The 18,408-nt window shown below is 40.4% G+C and overlaps 1 protein-coding gene across 1 annotated transcript in view; it reads right to left on the bottom strand.

The window, feature by feature from the left end:
* Positions 1–18,408, bottom strand: part of DIAPH3 (diaphanous related formin 3) — a 484,064-nt gene that overhangs the window by 453,347 nt on the left and 12,309 nt on the right. Inside the window, exon 2 of the mRNA XM_032402899.1 lies at positions 4,413–4,445. Within this exon, the coding sequence (XP_032258790.1) occupies positions 4,413–4,445 (33 nt within the window). The remainder of the gene's footprint in view (positions 1–4,412; positions 4,446–18,408) is intronic.

The raw sequence follows: 18,408 nt of genomic DNA, 5'->3' as shown, positions 1-18,408 counted from the left end.
AAAAAAAAAAAAAAAAAAAAAAAAAAAAAAAAAAAAAAAAAAACGCATGTTCCTACCTATACCACGAGTATGGTAAATGCATAGTTCTCCAAGCATTTCGGCAGTAGTTCTCCCTTAAAAACCTCCATCACCAGGGATACCAAGTCTCCAGAGAGAGAGGAGTCCTGCGCAGTCACACTGCTAGTAAGCGGCAGAGCCAGCACCTGAACCCAGATTTCCCCTTTCAGCTACATGTCATAAAGTGAAGAGCAGACACTCGGAGAGACCGGAGGACGTCCTCTGGTTGCTGTCTGTTTTCAAGTTCTACTTGTGAGCCACGTGTGGGACAAGAAATCAATGTAGTGGATTCGATCCACACCCACAACTTTTTTTTAATGGAAGGAAAAAGAGTGGAAAAGAAAAGATCAGAGTTCACTAGGCTCAGAAACATGAAAGTGTCATACATAAAACTGTTTCAACTGCAGGGGAATTTATATGTGTACATGTGCTGGGCTACAAAAGGGTACTTCTTATTGTAGGTTCCAGCCAAGAAAATTTGAAAATCATTGCTGGTCACACCAGAGATTACGACAGTAATACTGGCTGCAGGAGGGATAAAAGAGACAATCAGTACAAGCCCAACACTTGAGACAAATGGTTGGGAGGGACGGTAAGCAAGTCAAAACGACTTCTAGTCAAAACGCAAAAACACTGTGGACACACTGATGGAGGATTCAGCATTGTGTCGTCCACATTCAATTTCTTGCTGTTTACCTTTCCAATCCCAGCTCCCTTCACTGCCCCGTCTCAATCTTTTTGTCTCTACAAGGAAAGCGCTCTTTTTAACCCAGGCATAGGCAATGGATGGTTGTAAACTAAATGACTTTTTCACCTTGGATTGCACTTTATACATCATGAATGCTCAGATATTTGTAGAACAAACACGGTTTCAAGTATATGAACTCTGACCAGGGATCTGAACACTACAGCAATACTTCCTTCCTGCAACTGGACAGTGTCGGTGAAATCCTGACTAACTCAAGAAATAACCTTGAAATGTGAAGTATTTTTGTAGGCCTTCAACAAAGCAACTTAAATGGGGTTTTTAACATTAATGCTTCCCAGAATGTTTCAACTTAATGTTTCTAAAATACTCTTATTCAAAGATGTGACTACAGCTGACACCATCTTATGCACCTTCTCTCAAGTTCTACCCAAAACATGCTATTCTCACATTAAAAAGTTCTAAATTGGAGTGCCTGGGTGGTTCAGTCGGTTAAGCATCTGCCTTCGTCTCAAGTCATGATCCCACCTCTGCTTGCCGCTCCCCCTGCTTGTGCTCTCCCCGTCTCGGTCAAATAAAATCTTAAAAAAAAGTTCTAAATCAAAAGTACACATGCAACATATATGTTGTGGGGTGGCCACCTTTAATTAGAAAACACATTGCCAGCACACATCAAAGCATCCATGGCAAATGCTCCCCTGAGCTCTAACTCACCAGAAACAGTTAAACAGAGGCCCCAAGATAACCAGCTACCCTTTCCTCCCTCCCTCCATGTTCTGCACTGGTCTGTGAGCATAATAAGGCTCAACTACAAATGCATCACATCACCCTACTGTCTATACGTTGGGAAATATTTTTAAAAGGGGTTAAAAAGGGACAGAAATGAATGCAGCAGTTCAACACACTTCAGCCTACGTGAAACTCAAAACTTTATGACGAAAGTAGAGACGGTATAATTAGTCCGGCTCTACAAGTGATCAAATTGATTGATTTGCCAAGGTCAAAGAGCTAAGAGGTGAAGTTCTGTCTTTCAACAAGAGTTTTCTGATTCCTAATCTAATGCTCTTTCCACACTGCATCAATGAGTAAGATTTGCTTTTCAGCGTGTCTTCAAGATAGTCAGGCTTCTTCTCTAAGCTCCACAACAATGTATCCAGCCGCCTGAACTAGATGCCTGCTTGATCCTTCCCTGGACTTAAGCGCTGGCCTACTCAAGAGCCAGGCTAAAGCACAAGAGCAGAAGCGAACATCAAGAGCTGGGGAGACAGTAGTTCAGTCAGCTGGTCAAGGGGAAAAAGGCCAAGAAGGAATCTAGAAGAAAGAGTCATGTGTACATCGAAGATAAAGGCAGGGGCAAGGCAACCATCAGTGATCCAGGCAGGTGGTCAGAAAGTCTGACAGCAAGCTCTTGTCAAAGGTTTTTTGTTTTTTGTTTTGTTGTTAAAGTTTCTTTACCCTATGCAAAGGCAAGGGTCCATCTCTGGAAAGCCTAACCAGGACCAAGCCATCCCCAGGTCCAAGGAAACCACAGTACTAGGCAAGTAATCAAAAACAGGGATTCATTCTTTTATTCCCTCAATGAGAAACTAGTGAAAATGCTTACCATGTACCAGACAATATACCTGGAAGTAATTAACACATTGTCTCTTCCTTGATGTTTAAACTGGTGAGAAGTTCACAGAGTGATATACTGCTTTAATAAAAATACCACACAAGGCACTCTGGTAACTTCCCAAAAGTTCTGACCTTCCCAAGCCCGATTACAAGTATGAGGGGAGAGCAGGAATGGAGGCAGAAAGGAGAGAGAAGACTATAGTCTTCACTGAGGAGGAGCCTATTTATTAATGTAAGATCAGAGCAAGATGGCTTCCAGAATGATCTGCAAAAGCTACTCTAGAAAAGAAACAGGCCTATTTCTAGAACTTAGGGTAGAGGCTATGGGTTGGCAATGTGCAAGGCCAGTCATACCGAGGGTAAGAGCAGCAGCTCAATGAAAAAAGGAAAAAATGTATGGTGCCCATAAAATATGAACAAACCTCACATGTCCTAGAATAGTATTCAGCAATAGAAAGGAACAAAGTAGTGATCAAGCTACAACACGGATAAACCTTGAAAACATTATGCAAAGTGGTCTTTTGTGACTGAATTCTTTCATTTATCATGACTCCATTCATAGGAAATGTCCAAGAGTGGCAATCTGCAGACCAAGTAGCCTGGCCATTGCTGAGCGCTGCCAGAGTTGGGCGTGAGTGGGGAGTGACTGCTTTTAAGTAGGAGGTTTCTCTTTGGGTGATGGAAATGTTCTAAAACAGGTTGTGGTGATGGCTGTATAGCTCTGAATAAAACCATTCAAATGTACACTATACATGGATGAACTATAGGCTATATGAACTGTATTTTAATAACACTATTACAGATCTACCATTGTATATTCTCATGGATGTTCAAACAAAAAAAATTGCAGATCGTTTTATTGCAGTCATAAGCAGCCATTTGAAGGCTAAGTCAGCACAGTAAGCATATGGGCTCGGAACTTTGTGGAACAAGAGTGAAGCCACGGCTGCACCACTGGCCAGCTGCACATAGCTGGGCAAACGGCTTACTGAACCTAGCTGACCCTCGGAGCAACTGAGTGCTAAGACGAGGACAACATCTGCCTTGCAGGGTAAGAAATGACATGTCCTATGTAAGCACTCCATATCGCTACAGCTTCCTAAATACTATTACATGAAAAACGTTATCCAGAAAAGCTTACATCAATCTTCTTAGATATTATCCAGAGGAACAAAACTGAACATTCTAATTGAATTTCTTCAGTCCTGCATGTCAAGATCTACATCTCATTCAGCTTCACATGTCCACCTTATCCAAGTACCCAAGATGGTACTTTGGATAACAGGGGTGCTAAACATTTTTTTGAGTGCTTACTATGTTCTAGGCACTCTGTTTCATATTAAAGGTAAATTCTAATTCAAAACCAGGTCAACAGGGCACTGTGCTTGGTCCTATCATGTTTTTATTATTATTGTTAATTTGGGCCTTGCTGTTATTATCCTTTATCATTAGCCAAAAGTTACACTCAAAAATCTATTTTTCAAAAACATGTACTTGAATATACAAGAATCTGTAATGGTGATATAAAGTGTTACTTATAAGCAAGCCTATTATCAACAGACAAAATAGGAAGGAATGCTTGGTTGTGTTTTTGAGCAGTATTTTTTTTTTAAAAATACATGCATGAGATTTTAGTCTGGTTTACTTTAATTAGCAACTACATATTTCAAAAAAGCTGAATGTCTTTAGCTATTTTTTTTTTTTACCTCCTTCTGAAGTGTGCAATTCATCCCCCAAAGAATGAGAGCTGATTTGAATGATTCAAAGTTGACTAACAATTTGTAATTAAATTTTTTTAATTAAGATATCAACTAGTTCCTTTTACTATTTAAAAGCAAAAAATGTCACGTTTTTTTTTTTTTTTTTTTTTTTTTTTTACCAGTTCTGCCTCTATTTTAGCACTATAAAAAAAAAAAAGCACATTTCCAAACCATGCAGGTTTTTAAGCAGTTTCAAAGGTGTTAGCATAGCACGCCATCCACATTACATGGTTAGTTAAGATTCACAACAAAAGAAATGTTGAGCATAACCTTACCATATCATCCGTCAGGGTCCTAATATTTAAATGCTGCAAATGAAAGAAACCAATCACATCAGTACTTTATAACAGCTTTTTTTTAGTTAATAGAATACATTTAAAAATTCTACAGTGCTAAGTTGAACGTAATTAAGTTCCTGACAGTCTAATAAAAATGAATTATACATTGTTTTAATCACCTTCTCAAGAAGATGGACAAAAGGTACTCTGAATGTGTAGTTTCAAACATTTCCCAAGATTTCTTGGACTTGCAAACCTGACAAACTAGAAACCTGTGCTACAATAAATATGTTCCCGATTAACAATATTAGTTACCATTAAGTATATGGACTTAGGACACAATGGATATGGAGATTTAAAATGTGAAAAAAAATCTGAACCATAGGACAGTGAAACTTTAAATCTACCATTAGCATGCAGCATAGTAGATAATGAAGTACTTTGCTGGCTTAATTAACTTAAACAATTCTAGTAACGAAGAGAGTACTGGAATGACTATTTGCATCTTTAACATCAGTCTGATTTATCACCAGTGGTGACAGTAGACACTTTTCAATTTCATTGCTAGCTTCTTTGAGAACCCTTTTGATTTCCCTGCTAGACAAACATAAGGCCACTTTAAAAAGTGAATAAATTAGTTTCTTACAAAGTGGTGTTCAAAAGAAAAAGCATTTAGGGGGAAAAAGAAGGCCAGAAATCTAAGTTTTATAAATCCTGGAGTCAGGCAAGAGTTTGTATTCAAGGAGCTGGAATCAATTTCCAATGCTCCCTTGTCTTATTCAGTAGCATTAGACCGTTTAAAAGGGCAGAAAAAGGGTCAAGTGCATTCCTAAATAGACCTGATTTTAGAAGTATAAAAGAACATGTGTCAGCATTCATCATATAACAGCCTGAGTGGCACTAACTTCAACATGGACGGAATGAAATTTTTCATGTTTGTATACTGGAATACACCTTTATTAATGCTCATCAATCTATCTCAGTGATGATCCAGATTAAAAAATTGTACAAAGCAAATCACTATCCCAGATTCTCTTGTTCTTTGACCAAGACATTCCTTCCTCTAAGGCAAGGAATACAGTAACTAGAGGGGCCCAGAATGAGCTTTGTGTATAACCAAAGCTGAATAACTGACCACACTTAAGCCACACCACTAGGTTCTAGCCTAAACACTGTTAAATTGGGAACAAAGAAGGGACAGTACTGAACTAACAGAACTAGTATTTAATTCTGGGCTAGAAGTGGTCTTCAATATTACCTTCAGCCCTTGAAAAGAACAAGCACAGAAGTCCTTACAGGTGGGTAAACTCCTGGGCAGAACGGTTAAGATTTCTGAATACTTAGGGCCACAGTCACCTCCCAGAGGCCATTACTAGAATTAAATGCCAGCAAAGGGCTCGCAAGTTCACAGAAAAAGGAGTAGAAAGACTGTGTGGGTAGAAAGCAGTAGAAAGACCCCTCCTAACTGCCCTCTGTTATGTACCAATTTCCTGCCAACAGAGATCTCCAGCCCATTGCACATGGTGAACTCATCTCTACAGCCAGAGATACCGCCCCAATCACAACAGGCATCACACCTGAAAGGGGTCGTTCCGCATTCCTCTCACAAGACTAGGAATAGAGCCAACTACCAACACAAGGGCATTCTAGGTGGCCTGATCTTGAAAAGTAAGGCCAAAGACAAAGGATCCGGCTGGAATCCCATTTAGAAAAGTACGCCACGGTAAAAAGAAAACACCTTCTTCAATTAAATAGCCCCAAATACCAGTTTGAGTTGCCTGAGGAAAATGCCATAAAAGCAATGTCGAGAGAATGGAAAAACAATTTTAAAAGAAACCAGAGCAGAGCCCAAGCAAGATTCATGATTTAAAGACTGCATAAAAGGTACAGAAAATACAGTACCAGACAGGAAAAGGCGGGGGGGGGGGGGTGGAAGTTACAGCATGCAAAATACAGAAGATGTAAATAGCCAGAAACTATTTTTTTTTTTATAACTTTGAATGCCTAAAGCTGCACAGCCCTTTCAAGTTAGAGTTGGACTCATAACTCAGAATGTAACAGTCACCCGTATGTAGAAACAAGACATGTAAGTTTCTTTTTGTTGTTTTTTGTTGTTTTTGGTCATAAATTCTTTGGATCCTTAAACCAGCTCACTGAGAATCTAGCTTTAGTGGCGCCTGGGTGGCTCAGTCGGTTAAGTGTCTGCCTTCAGTTGGGGTCATGATCCCGGGGTCCTGGGATCGAGCCCGGCGTTGGGCTCCCGGCTCAGCAGGGAGTCGGCTTCTCCCCTGCTCCTGTGCTTGTGCTCTCGCTCTCATTCTCTTTCAAATAAAATCTTAAAAAAAAAAAAAAATCTAGCTTTTATAAAAGGACTCCATTTGTTCAATGCTTTCGTTGTTTTTTTTTTTAAAAACTATGTAGGCACATGCATATGCCCAGTTCTTAGCTATATTACAATCTTCTACAAAAAAAAAGAATATGTGACGAATTATGACAGAATTATAATACAGGGGTAAGAAAACTCAAAAGGATCCAAGTGAAGGAAGTTTAACAGTCAGAGAAAAGTAAGAAGCCAGTTCCTATTCCTTCTCTGGAAAGCACTCGCCTATCAATTCTCCCCACTACCCACACCACGATCCAGAGAAGCCAGTAGGGCAGGAAATGATGGCAAATTCAAGGACCCATGACAGGACCGCAGGTAGTGACCAACAGAGCAAACAGCTGGAAAACGAATCTAAAAATTTTGGTTCCTATATCAAAAGTGAAGCCAGAATAAGTTTCACTTCAAGATTTAGCTTTCAAAAAAAAAAAAATTACATAGCTATTTGTTTACACGCATGCAATCTGAGACTACTAAAGACCTGTCAGCATTTAAAAATTTAAGTAGGTCAAAGCATGAATAATTGCCCCTAAAAACTGAAATGTCCAATCCATCTACTTCAAACATGACCCAAAGAAAAAATACACTATTTTTTAAATGTACAGTTTTATCAAGTGGTACCCTTCTGTAGGATGTTTGCAAGCTAATATTCAAGTTTTCTGTGAAGTGGACATTACATCAACATTTAGATCACAGACTTCTGAAAAGTCAAAGGGGTAGGGGGAGAGGAAATGATGGACATAAAACCCGGAGATAATTCTGCGGGGTTTCAGCCTTCTTGTAGTAAATATAAAACTACAAGGGTGACATCCTTAATTAGAAAAAGAAAAGAACTTTGTTATAAAAAGTTACTGCCTTTATACTGCTACTCGAGGTACTGTTTATATGTCTGGTTAGCCAAGACACTTAAAAAATGTAGTTGTTCGTTTTATAGCTACGAGCAATGCTCTTTACTCTGGCTTCTGCTTGGGGGAAATAGGAACTGCACCCATCAATCCAGCTCATGAGTAGCATTTGCTGAGACCGACACCAAGAAGGAAATGGAAACGTTCAATGGAAGCAGATAGGACCACTTCAAAAATAACCTAATAGAAACTTTTAGGATTATATTTGTATCTCCACATGCACAGAAATGGAAAGCATACAGTTCTAGACCTACGAAAACATTCATACCTAAATGTGATTTTGTGACCTTTAGTTACATTATCTGGTCTGTGATTGTATGGTGTTAGAACACTTTATGGCAATGGGATAAATCAAACTGGCAGTAATTTCAAAAACAGTTCTGTACACAGAACAATTGGTAAATGGTTAAGGTGTGGTATTAAAGCACATTAGGGCTCCTTTCCTGAGCCAAAAAACTCACCTTTCTTCCTGTGTTCCTACGTTGCTCAATTTGCTAATTCTACTTTCTCCCTAAAAAGGAGCACCTCATATAGATAAGGAACAATGTTTTCTGCTAATGACAGTTCCTAGGATGGATGGTCAAGAGGATCACTCCGGAACTGAAAGACAAAAAGCCTTCATAGGTTTTTTTTTTTTTTTTGGATCCTATGTTCTTTTGAAGAAAAGAATAAAAAGGTAGAAATACAGAACAGAGGTCTCTATATTCGCATTTAAGCAAGGCATCAAAACCTTTATTGAAGACCGTACATGCTGTCAAAAAAACAGATCTAGAGCTTCAGAGCACTGTAGGAAATGCTGTAAATATCAAGAGGTCCTTCCCCAACCAACTTAGTTTACAAGGAAATAAACAAGACCAAATAAACTATATAATACAAAGCAACATATAAACCGAAGGTCCACATACACTTAAAAAAAGATTCTAAGCTATAGCCCAAGACTTTTAGCCAATTTTATATTTCCTTTCATTGGTTAGCACATTGGAACCAGCAGGGAGCAAAGGATCTGTCCATCCATGTCATTAGTTACATGGCAGTCACCACCAGGTGTCAAGCTAGCAGGTCTGATCACTGTCAAAGCCAAATAACATTTAAAAAATAATTTTTAGCTGTTGCAATTTCATCAATTTACATCCTTTAAGTAGGTCATTATGAGGAGCCACTAACGAGGAAAACCTGTAAGATTAAAGCCTCTGAAGACACCTAGGACCCAAATTTCATCTCGGCCACCTGGTTTCACCTTGTTTGTGTGCACTAGGACACACCAAGATTTTCTCTGTGAGAGAAAGGACAAGGTCTCGGCTTCTCAAGATTCTGATTCAGTAGGTCTCAAGTGGGGCGTAGGCACCCACAGGTTCCAGGGGCCCTGAAGACATTGTGGCCACCAGCCCAGGACCCGTGAGAAACCCCGCTCTGCACTCCACCACCAGCTGTGAAACAGCCCCTCAGCCTGCACACATTCGAATCTCGTTAGGTGGCTCACTTGAAAACCGGTGTCCCTGAAACAAGCTAAATGAAGGGTACAGGTAGGAAGTACAAGCCGTTTTCAAAGAAGTGAGAAAGACTGAGCTGGTACAATTGGGACAGACACCAATTAGTATTGTTTTAAGAGAATTCAACACTCTCGGCTGGGGGGGGTGAATTATTGCATCATTTATTCAAATGCTTAGTCTATCTCTAAAGGTACAACAATTCCACCTCATAAGCATAGGTTTAGTACTGAAGGATCAAAGCTTGCTCATTAGACCAAACCGGGCCATGACACTATTTGCTTGTCAAAAAAGCCCATAACGGACTGACAACAAAGTTACACCCAAAAGGAAGAACGGATCAATCTTCTTTTAATCATAAGATGTGGGTGAGGTTATGTTAAAGCACTGCTCAGACTGGTTTCCAATTCCAGATTCCTTTCCACCAAATAAGAACATGTACTTTATCCTAACAACATTTCTGGTCCACACACCTATTTGTTTTAATGTCAATGCCAACTGTAAAGATGGCAGGAATGTAAAGGAATATTACTAATCATGACACTAACCACACCTACAGAGCCGAAGGTTCATTTCCCAAGCAACGACACAGCATACCTAGACGTGAAACTATTCAAGGGCTCCATATTTAACAGCGCAGAAGTGTCCAAAAATAATACTGAAGCTTTCATAGCACCGAGGATAAGAGTAGAGCTGGCTCTTTGATAACGTAAAGAAAAGCTTTTTAAGTTGACTGGCTCTTCATGTGGTCGTATTTTTAGCCCCAGGTGGAAACAAGTAAGGGACGTTAGGGACAGGTGAGAAGGAGTAAAAACTCTCCACCTTCTTTTAATCTGTTCATTTATTCAAAACCAAACCCTGCCTACCTCAGAAAGATAAACACCTGGCCATTACCCCAGGCTTCTCTACTCTCACCCACCCCAGAATCCAACCTCCCTTCTCTAGAATTCCTTCTTCGGGAAAGGAGAGAGTCATCGAGAAATATTAGCTTTCAGGAAGAGACATCATTCAAGTATTCATAGAAGTGAAAAAATTAATTTCTAAGATAACTCAAGGTTTTCAAAAGGATCAAAAGGCAGCAACAGAACTGCTAGAAAACCACCGCCTCTCTAGAAAAACCAATTATCAAATTGTTACTTGGACCTCTCTCCTAGATGACATCACAGGAGCTGGGCCCCTAACAAGTCTTTTTATTCTAATAGAACTCCAGTGTTTTTTTTTTTCCTTCAGTAAACCTCAACGGTGAGGTAAAATTAAAGGGAAAACAGAATGGCTAATTCTAGTAACAGTTTGAATACCTATTTTAATATGTCGTCCTCAGCCGTTCCAGTTCTTTCCACCTCTATTACCAGATCAAAAACTCCTCTGCAATGGGTCCAAGGAAAGGCAATTCAAATCTCTAAACTGCTCTACAAGTAGATTTGGTTCTAGGTCACCAGAATCCAAGACCTTTACAGTCATCTGGAGAAGGCTGAAAAGTATTTAAAGTATTCACGGTAGGAAATGGTCCTAGGGCTTCCAGAATTACCTTGAAGCTTATCTAAACTACTGGGTTATTTCTGAGCGTGATTCAGCCTCCCAGAGGTCTTGTCCATGACACAAACGTAGACGGAATATTCCTGAAGCTAACACAGCACCATGCATCATTCTTTATCTGTTCAAGAAGGATTTTGTTTTTTTTACATTCTAACATCACCGTAAGGAAATTAAGTTTTGTTGAACCTTTTTAGAGAATGATTTGGTGAAATAAATTCTATGTTCACATTCTTTAACCTAGTAATTCTACTTCTAGAATTAGAAAATAAAACCAGAGATTTACACACAAATATTTGTTACTATAGAGTTTATCTTAAATAGCTAGAGTTGTAATCAACCTAAAACTTCCCAGAATATGGGAATGATTAAATAACTATAGTCCTGCCATATGGACTATAATGACATAGGAAAATGCTTACAATTGTTACATGAAAAAAAAGTTGCATTTAAAATTGCATATGCGATATAACTCCAATTCCATTAATACACACTTATGCAAAAAAAAAAAAAAGACAGGAACCATTTTTATTTTTACATATCCACATTGTGGGATTTGGAGCAATTTTTTCCCCCACATTTTCCTGTATTTTCCCAGTTGTCTAGAATAGGCTTATTTTTATAATGAGAAAAGCTTTTTTACATTACTATGGATAATACTTTCCACACCAAGCAGAAAAATATAGATAAGTTCCTTTTCAAATAATGTAGTTAAAAAAAAATCTAAAAAATCTAATATCGTAAACACAGACTTTAATAGGCTAGGGTTTTTTAATGCATATTTTCAAATGTCAGAATACGTGAAGCACATTATTCACTGGTTTTGTAATTCATATATAAATTAACCAATTTCAAAAAGCTCCTTGGTTTTGTGAATTATTGATGTTGTCACCTGCTAGACTTAATTCCAAGAAAAATATACAAATCACTACATCACAAGCACAAATCCTTTTGACACAAATTCAATTTCTGTGGCAATAACATATTGACTTAGCTTTATTTTTCTATTTTATGACACTTATTAATGGCAGAGATAAAAGAAATCTATCATTTTTCTTTATTGTAAATGTAAACGATCTCATGCTATGTTGAGAATGTTAAAGTAAATACCACTCACCTGATAACTTTTTCATGCAAAGGAGGACATGGTATCAAAATAAAATAGGACTTAGGATTTTAAGCAAAAACCTAATCTCTTAATCTTGCTACTGCACAATCAGGCTGCCAACATGGGCCAGACAGTACATCAAAAACGAAGAGGACTCGGTCCCTGCCCTTAGGAGCTTAAAGCCAAAAGAGCAGCAAGACAATAACCACAATAAGAGACCGTGAAACCAGCACACATCAGAGGTGTTCAATGGTGACCAGAAGGCAAAGCAAGCTCTCCTTGCTAATTACATCTGCTTAAATACATGCTATTAACATGCAAACATTATAGCCATGATCGAAGACAAAAGTCAAATTAATCTTCAGCCATGATTCGGGTAAAACTTGTAACAGAAAATTTCCTCTTCTGACAGCGTAACAGAATTGGAAGGCCGGCAAGCAGCAAATGTTTATTAAACATTACTAGATTCTTGACAAGGAGTATACTGGTAAATAAAACAAGGAACTTTCCTTCCTAAAGGAACTGTCCTAAAGGAACTTTCCTTCTCTTGGGGAAGTGACGGTAAACACCTTAAAGAAGTTACAGAGGATGTTGGAAGGTGAAGCTTGTTCTGCTGAAATGAACAGGAGCGGCGAGGGGAGGGGAGGCTAGGAGGCCAGGCGGAGCGTCTGCAGCTTGCAGTTTTCAACGTGGGGAGCTGGGGCCGGCAGAGGCCTGCCTGAGAGTGGCGTTGGAGCAGGGCTGAAAGCGGACTAACGGGGAAGCTGTATGGACGAGGAAAGAAGCTCAGAGGAAAAACAGCCTCTGGAAAGGAGGTCTAGGGCGCCCAAGGACCAGGGAACCTGTGCTACAGCCAACACGCCAAAGTCAGAAGAGAGGGGCCTCAGCAGGTGGGCGCCAGGCCGTGTTAAGGCCAAGGGCTTTTCTACTCCTCTAATGGAACAGTCACAAACACAAAAAGTACTAAAACACGCTATGAATAATCAACTCAACCAGGAAAACAACAGCTGAATCCGCACAGGATACCAGACGCCCCAGAAGGCACGAAAGCAACAGGGTTATTCTCAACCATTTCCTTCAGGGCTCTTTAAGGGGCTTATTGGCCCACGTAAAGCCCACAAAGGCAGTTTTTGGACCAACTCAGCTAGTTCTATTACATTAACAAAACTTTAATATAGAATTAGGGGATGGGGGTGGGGGGGGTAGTCGAAGGAATAGCCAAGCATGTTTGGAGAAAGGAAAGTTAACAAAATTTAATTACAGCAGTTTAATTACAACCTAATCTCTCAGATCCCACCGGAGTCTGAGCCCCAGCCCTAGGGGGTTCTCCCACAGGGGGTCCACAAATGGCCGAATTCCCACAGATATCTGAGCCCCGCCACAGGGTCTCTCTCAGACAGCATCCCCTCTTTGCCCTTTCCCCTCCAACATTTTTGTAAGCAATTCCCCTGTTAAATTGACCGACCAATGTTTCAATTTCCTGCCTGGGCTCTGACTGAGACGCTGTCCTAGTCCCTTCCTTCTCCATACCCGTGCTCTGGCTGTTTCTGTTACCCTGTACGTTCACCTACTCACCTTCAAACACTGCCTGCTTCAGGAAGGTTCTCTAACTTTCCCACAAGCACGCCTCTCCTATGACTCTTATATACTGCCCTGCATTACCCAGCAGGAGGCTAACAGCCTGGGTTCTAGAAGCTAACTCACCTAGATTGGAATCCAGCTCAGATACTGATCAGCTGTGTGACCCTGGGCACTTAAACTCTCTGAGCTTCAGTTTCTCCCGGTACCAGGAGAGTAGGAAGCGTCTGTCCTCATAGGCCTGTCTGGAGCCTTAGTTGAAAAAGCCACATCAAGTCCCCTTCCTTCCCGCTAACATCCCCACCAGTATCACCTTGGTTCAGGTGACCATCATTCTCCTCAAGGCCACATCCAACAGTCTCCTCCCACTGGGCACTGAAATCATCCTCTAATCCACTTAAATCCATTTGTTATTGATGTAAATGTGTGCAGGTCCCCTCCCCAAAGTGGGTGTGGGCTCCTGAGAGCAGGATTTTTGTCATGGTCATTTTGCCAGCAGTGCTACTTGCTGGGCTTCAGTTATACTGGACCATTCTCTACACAGCTGCTGAGGCCTCTCACGTGTTGCCATTTTTCTTTGGGGCTGAGAACTCAAGCAGTGGCAGTTTCCCAAGGCCATGCCCAGAGCCTGGGCCTCAGGACAGGGACAGCTAGATGGGTGAATGAGATGGGAGGTAAGCAGACATACTGAGTAGGTATTGCACGTATAAACCTGTGGTAAGGGTGGGTCACTCTTCATCATCATCAAGAAATGATGAGCCCACCTCTCTCATCCAAAACTCTTTGTTTACAATTCCCTTGCTGATCATTGCTTGCAGTTTGTGTTTATGTCCTTTGTTTTCTTTTTTGTTGTTGTTTTGTTTTGTTTTTAATGTGCCAGGGACCTTGTTTCTCTCATCTTTGAATGCCTAGACCTAGTACAGGGAACATTTTAGGTCAGTGGTTTTCAACCTGACCACACATGAGAATCAGCTGAAGAGTTTTTGTTTTCTTAACATTCCAAATCAACTGAATCAGAATACCCAAAGGTAGAGCCTGTCACACATACTTGTAAAGCTCCCGCAGGTGACTCTAATGGGCAACCTGGGTTAAAAACCACTAACTTGGACAAACTCTTCTGAACTGAGTCTTCCAGTTCTAAGACTATCATCAAGGAATCTCCAAAGACCCACATGTGTCGATATGGTAGATACTTGTTGGCTTCTCGACCTCACGCACAGAACTCTTCTCTGTATCACTGGGGTGGACCCAGAAGGCTTCATTGTTCTCTGTGAGCCAGGCCTGACCACAGATGTGAGCAGAGCTCAACCCCTACACCCAAGCAGAGCCAATCAAATCCTCACTCTACCAAAAATCTGGATTTGGGATTCAGAGATGAGAATGAGAATGTGTTCTCGCATGGGTCAAGAGCATGTATGTCTGGAACCATGAGGCTCTGAGCTTGGCTGTGTGAAGATGAAAGAAACAGAAGCTGTGCTTTGCGGAGATACAAATGCCTAGTGAGAAGCAAAACAAGGCTGTATGACCCCCAAAAAGAGAGAATGAGAGAAGCTGCCAGCTCTCAGTTCTTGGTTCCAAATCCTTGGGAGGACCAGCTACATTTACGGTGCTTGATCCAAGAATATACCCCTCTGTATCTTTACAACTGCCCTTTCCAATTTCAAACTAGATATTGTATGGGGGGGTCTGTTTCTTTAAGCCAAAATAGGCTCTGACTGAGACAAAACCCAAGACTCCCCCAGTACCCAGATGATATAACCCGCCTCATCATGATCACCACCACTTCCTGAGCACCCCTCATAATCACCAATACACCCAACAATCCTATTAATTAGCCATTATCCCATCTTAGACATCAGAAAATGAAGTGTCACAGAAGGGATTTGCCAGAGTGAAAAGTGGCCAGGCTGGAAATGGACCCTTGGTCACTGTGACTCCAAAACCCAGACCCATTCCCCTTCCCTTCCCTCAGTCTCCGCTACAACAATGGGATAGCTGCTGTTATCAAATCTAGGGAGGACTCACAGTGGAAACAAGGCAATTTCTGAGGCAAAGAAATTTGAAAATGAAATCTTAACAAGAAAAATGAGCATAATTACAACTGGATGATTATTAAGTGTTATAACACTGACCACAAAGCTATATCTTTAAAGTTCAGGTGAGTGACTATAAGAAGCTGGGGGTGGGGGTGGGGGGTGGGATTGTGATTTCTATAAACTGACTAACAGGAATATGGTTTTTTAAAAAGATTTTATTTATTTATTTGAGAGAGAGCGAGAGCACGAGCAGAGGAAGGGGAAGAGGGAGAAGGAGAGGGAGAGAGGGAGAAGCAGACTCCCCTCTGAGCAGGGAGCCCAATGTGGGGCTCGATTTCAGGACCCCAGGATCATGACCTGAGCTGAAGGCAGATGCTTAACCCACTAAGCCACCCAGGTGCCCCAAGAATGTTTTGCCAGGGAGTTTCCCCATTTATGTCTTAAAGTTGCTCTCTTACGTGTATAATAGAGATGGAGGGAATAGTTTTTTTTTATTTCCAATTCGTAGAATTTAAACTGCAGTATATACCACAAGCCTTAGAAAACCATGCCCTCCCAATTCAGACTAAAATATAAGCCACAAAAATATGTACATTCAAGAAAATGCACGTATACACACACACACACACATCCAAATCAAAAATTACAGGGAAATAGCAATCAAAGACAATTAAGTATTTTTAATTATTGATGACGTTGGAACTCTATAATAACTAAATCACCAAAAAATTGTCTTGCATAATTTGATTACTACTTTTTGTTACTAGTGTCTACATTGGTTTGTCACTGCAAATGAGCCCAAAGGATGATTGCATATTACAAAGTTAACATCTGAAAAACAGAGAAAAAGAGCAAAATCCCAACTCTTACATTCAGTCCTAGTATTATGCATAAAATGTAGTTCATTTTACACTTCTTCTAGAAATATTAACCAAGCTGGATATAATTAGCATCTAAGCTAAGCCGACAACACACTAGGCCTGGCCCAAAAAGACCTATGAAACACTGCAGCTGCCCTGAGTGAGTTGACAATCCAACAGGCTCTAGAGAAAAAAATAAAGAGCCTAGGTCACTTATTTTCTCTTTCTGGTGATTCAAAAAATAATATCCCAAAAGTAACTGTCCTGCGAGGGCTACCCATACTGAAATACACAGGTTCCCCCATCTTAATGCTTTTCTTTGCACTTGTCATCCAGAGGAATCTGGAAAGATAAAGCCTTGACTGGGATCAGATAGAGAGCAGCCCAATACTGCACCAAATCTGCACTGTGACATATCACGACACAGTGAAATTCCAACACGTAGCATTCTATGCCACACATTCGGTGTTGAACACACCAAGCTCTGAAGTCAAGCTGCAAGCTCAAGCAACTACAGCCTAAACTGCCCTTGGCAATCTTCCAGCGATGCCAAAATTCAGCTCTAACAATAACCCAAGTATATTTGCAAAGTACTTCTAAAAGTCCATAGTTTCATGTTGATAATCGCACCATTCAAGGACACCAATAAAACAGGTCAACAAGGATTATGGGGAAGTCTTCAACTGACAGCCGTAGTCATGAGAAGGCACCCAATAATCCTAATAGCCTAGTGCAAATTATTAAGGACTGCAGATCTTGCAATGGTGTGAAGATAATCCTCCCCTATTTCTTTTCAAGATCTCACTGACACTTAACATTGTGTAAGTTTAAGGTGCACAAAGTGATTTCATACATTTATATATTGCAATGATTACCACCATCGTGTTAGTTATACCTCTATCATATCACATAATTATCACTTATTTTCTGTAGTGAGAACATTTGAGATCTGGTCTCGGCGATTTTGGAATAGATGATACAGTATTGTTGACTCTAATCACTATGCTGTGCATTAGAGATCTCGAACTTATGTTTTAGTTGGAAGTTTGTAGCCTTTATCATCTCCCCAGTTCCCCCATCCCTCCCACCTCCCTGGCCCCTGTTAACCACCATTCTTCTCTGTACAAGTTTGGCTTTTTTAGATTCCACATGATAAGTGATGTCATACAATATCTGTCTTTCTCTGTCTGGCTTATCTCACTAAGCACATGTCCTGCAGGTCCATCCGTGTTCTTGCAAAGGGCAGGATTTCCTTCTTTCTCATGGCTGAAAAATATTCCATTGTGTGTGTATAGATACTGCATCTTTTTTTTGTCCATTTGTCTGTTGACAGACATTTAGATTGTTTCCGTATCTAGACTATTGTGAATAATGCTGCAATAGACATGGGAGTGCCATGTCTCTTTGAGATCTTGATTTCATCTCCTTTGGATATATATCCTGTGGGACTGCTGAATTATATGGTAGTCTTATTTACAATTTTTTGAGGAACCTCCATACTGTTTTCCACAGTGGCTGAACCAATTTACATTCCCACCAACAGTGCATGAGGGTTCCCTTTACATCCTCACCATCACTTGTTATCTCTTGTCTTCTTGATGACAGCCCTTCTAACGGGTGTGACTGGTTCTGTCATTGCTGATGTTGTTTGGCTCATAAAACTATCATTGATGGTGGCATCAGAGGCTATGAAAGTGCATCATCTTGGCCAGAATAAGATGTGCATGTTCTCCAACAGGAATGAATCCTCACATCACCGGTAGGCAGCCTGACTTACAGGAGAAGACGCTGAGGGCCACAGGCAGTCCCTTTAAAAATGAATGTAGGTCAAAGTTTGTCATTGGCCATTAGCTACATAGGGCTATTTAAATTAATTCAAATTAAGCCAAATTAAAAATCCAGCAATTTGGGAACATTACCCTCATGCAGCTAGTGACTATCAAACTGGACACAGCAGGACAGATTATCTCATCACAGAAAGTCCTCCTGAAAAACGCTGATCTAGGTAGTAGTGAGAGCTAAAGAAATGGACAAGCTCAGCCTGAGAGGAGGTATAAACTAGAAGAAGATGGTCGGAGACAGCACTTGGGAACACCAATTTAAAAG

The sequence above is a fragment of the Phoca vitulina genome, unplaced genomic scaffold (genome assembly GCF_004348235.1).
Source record: "Phoca vitulina isolate PV1807 unplaced genomic scaffold, GSC_HSeal_1.0 scaffold5, whole genome shotgun sequence".
Lineage (NCBI taxonomy): Eukaryota > Metazoa > Chordata > Mammalia > Carnivora > Phocidae > Phoca > Phoca vitulina.
Note: the sequence above shows the minus strand (reverse complement) of the source record. Positions and strands in the feature narration are given on the sequence as shown.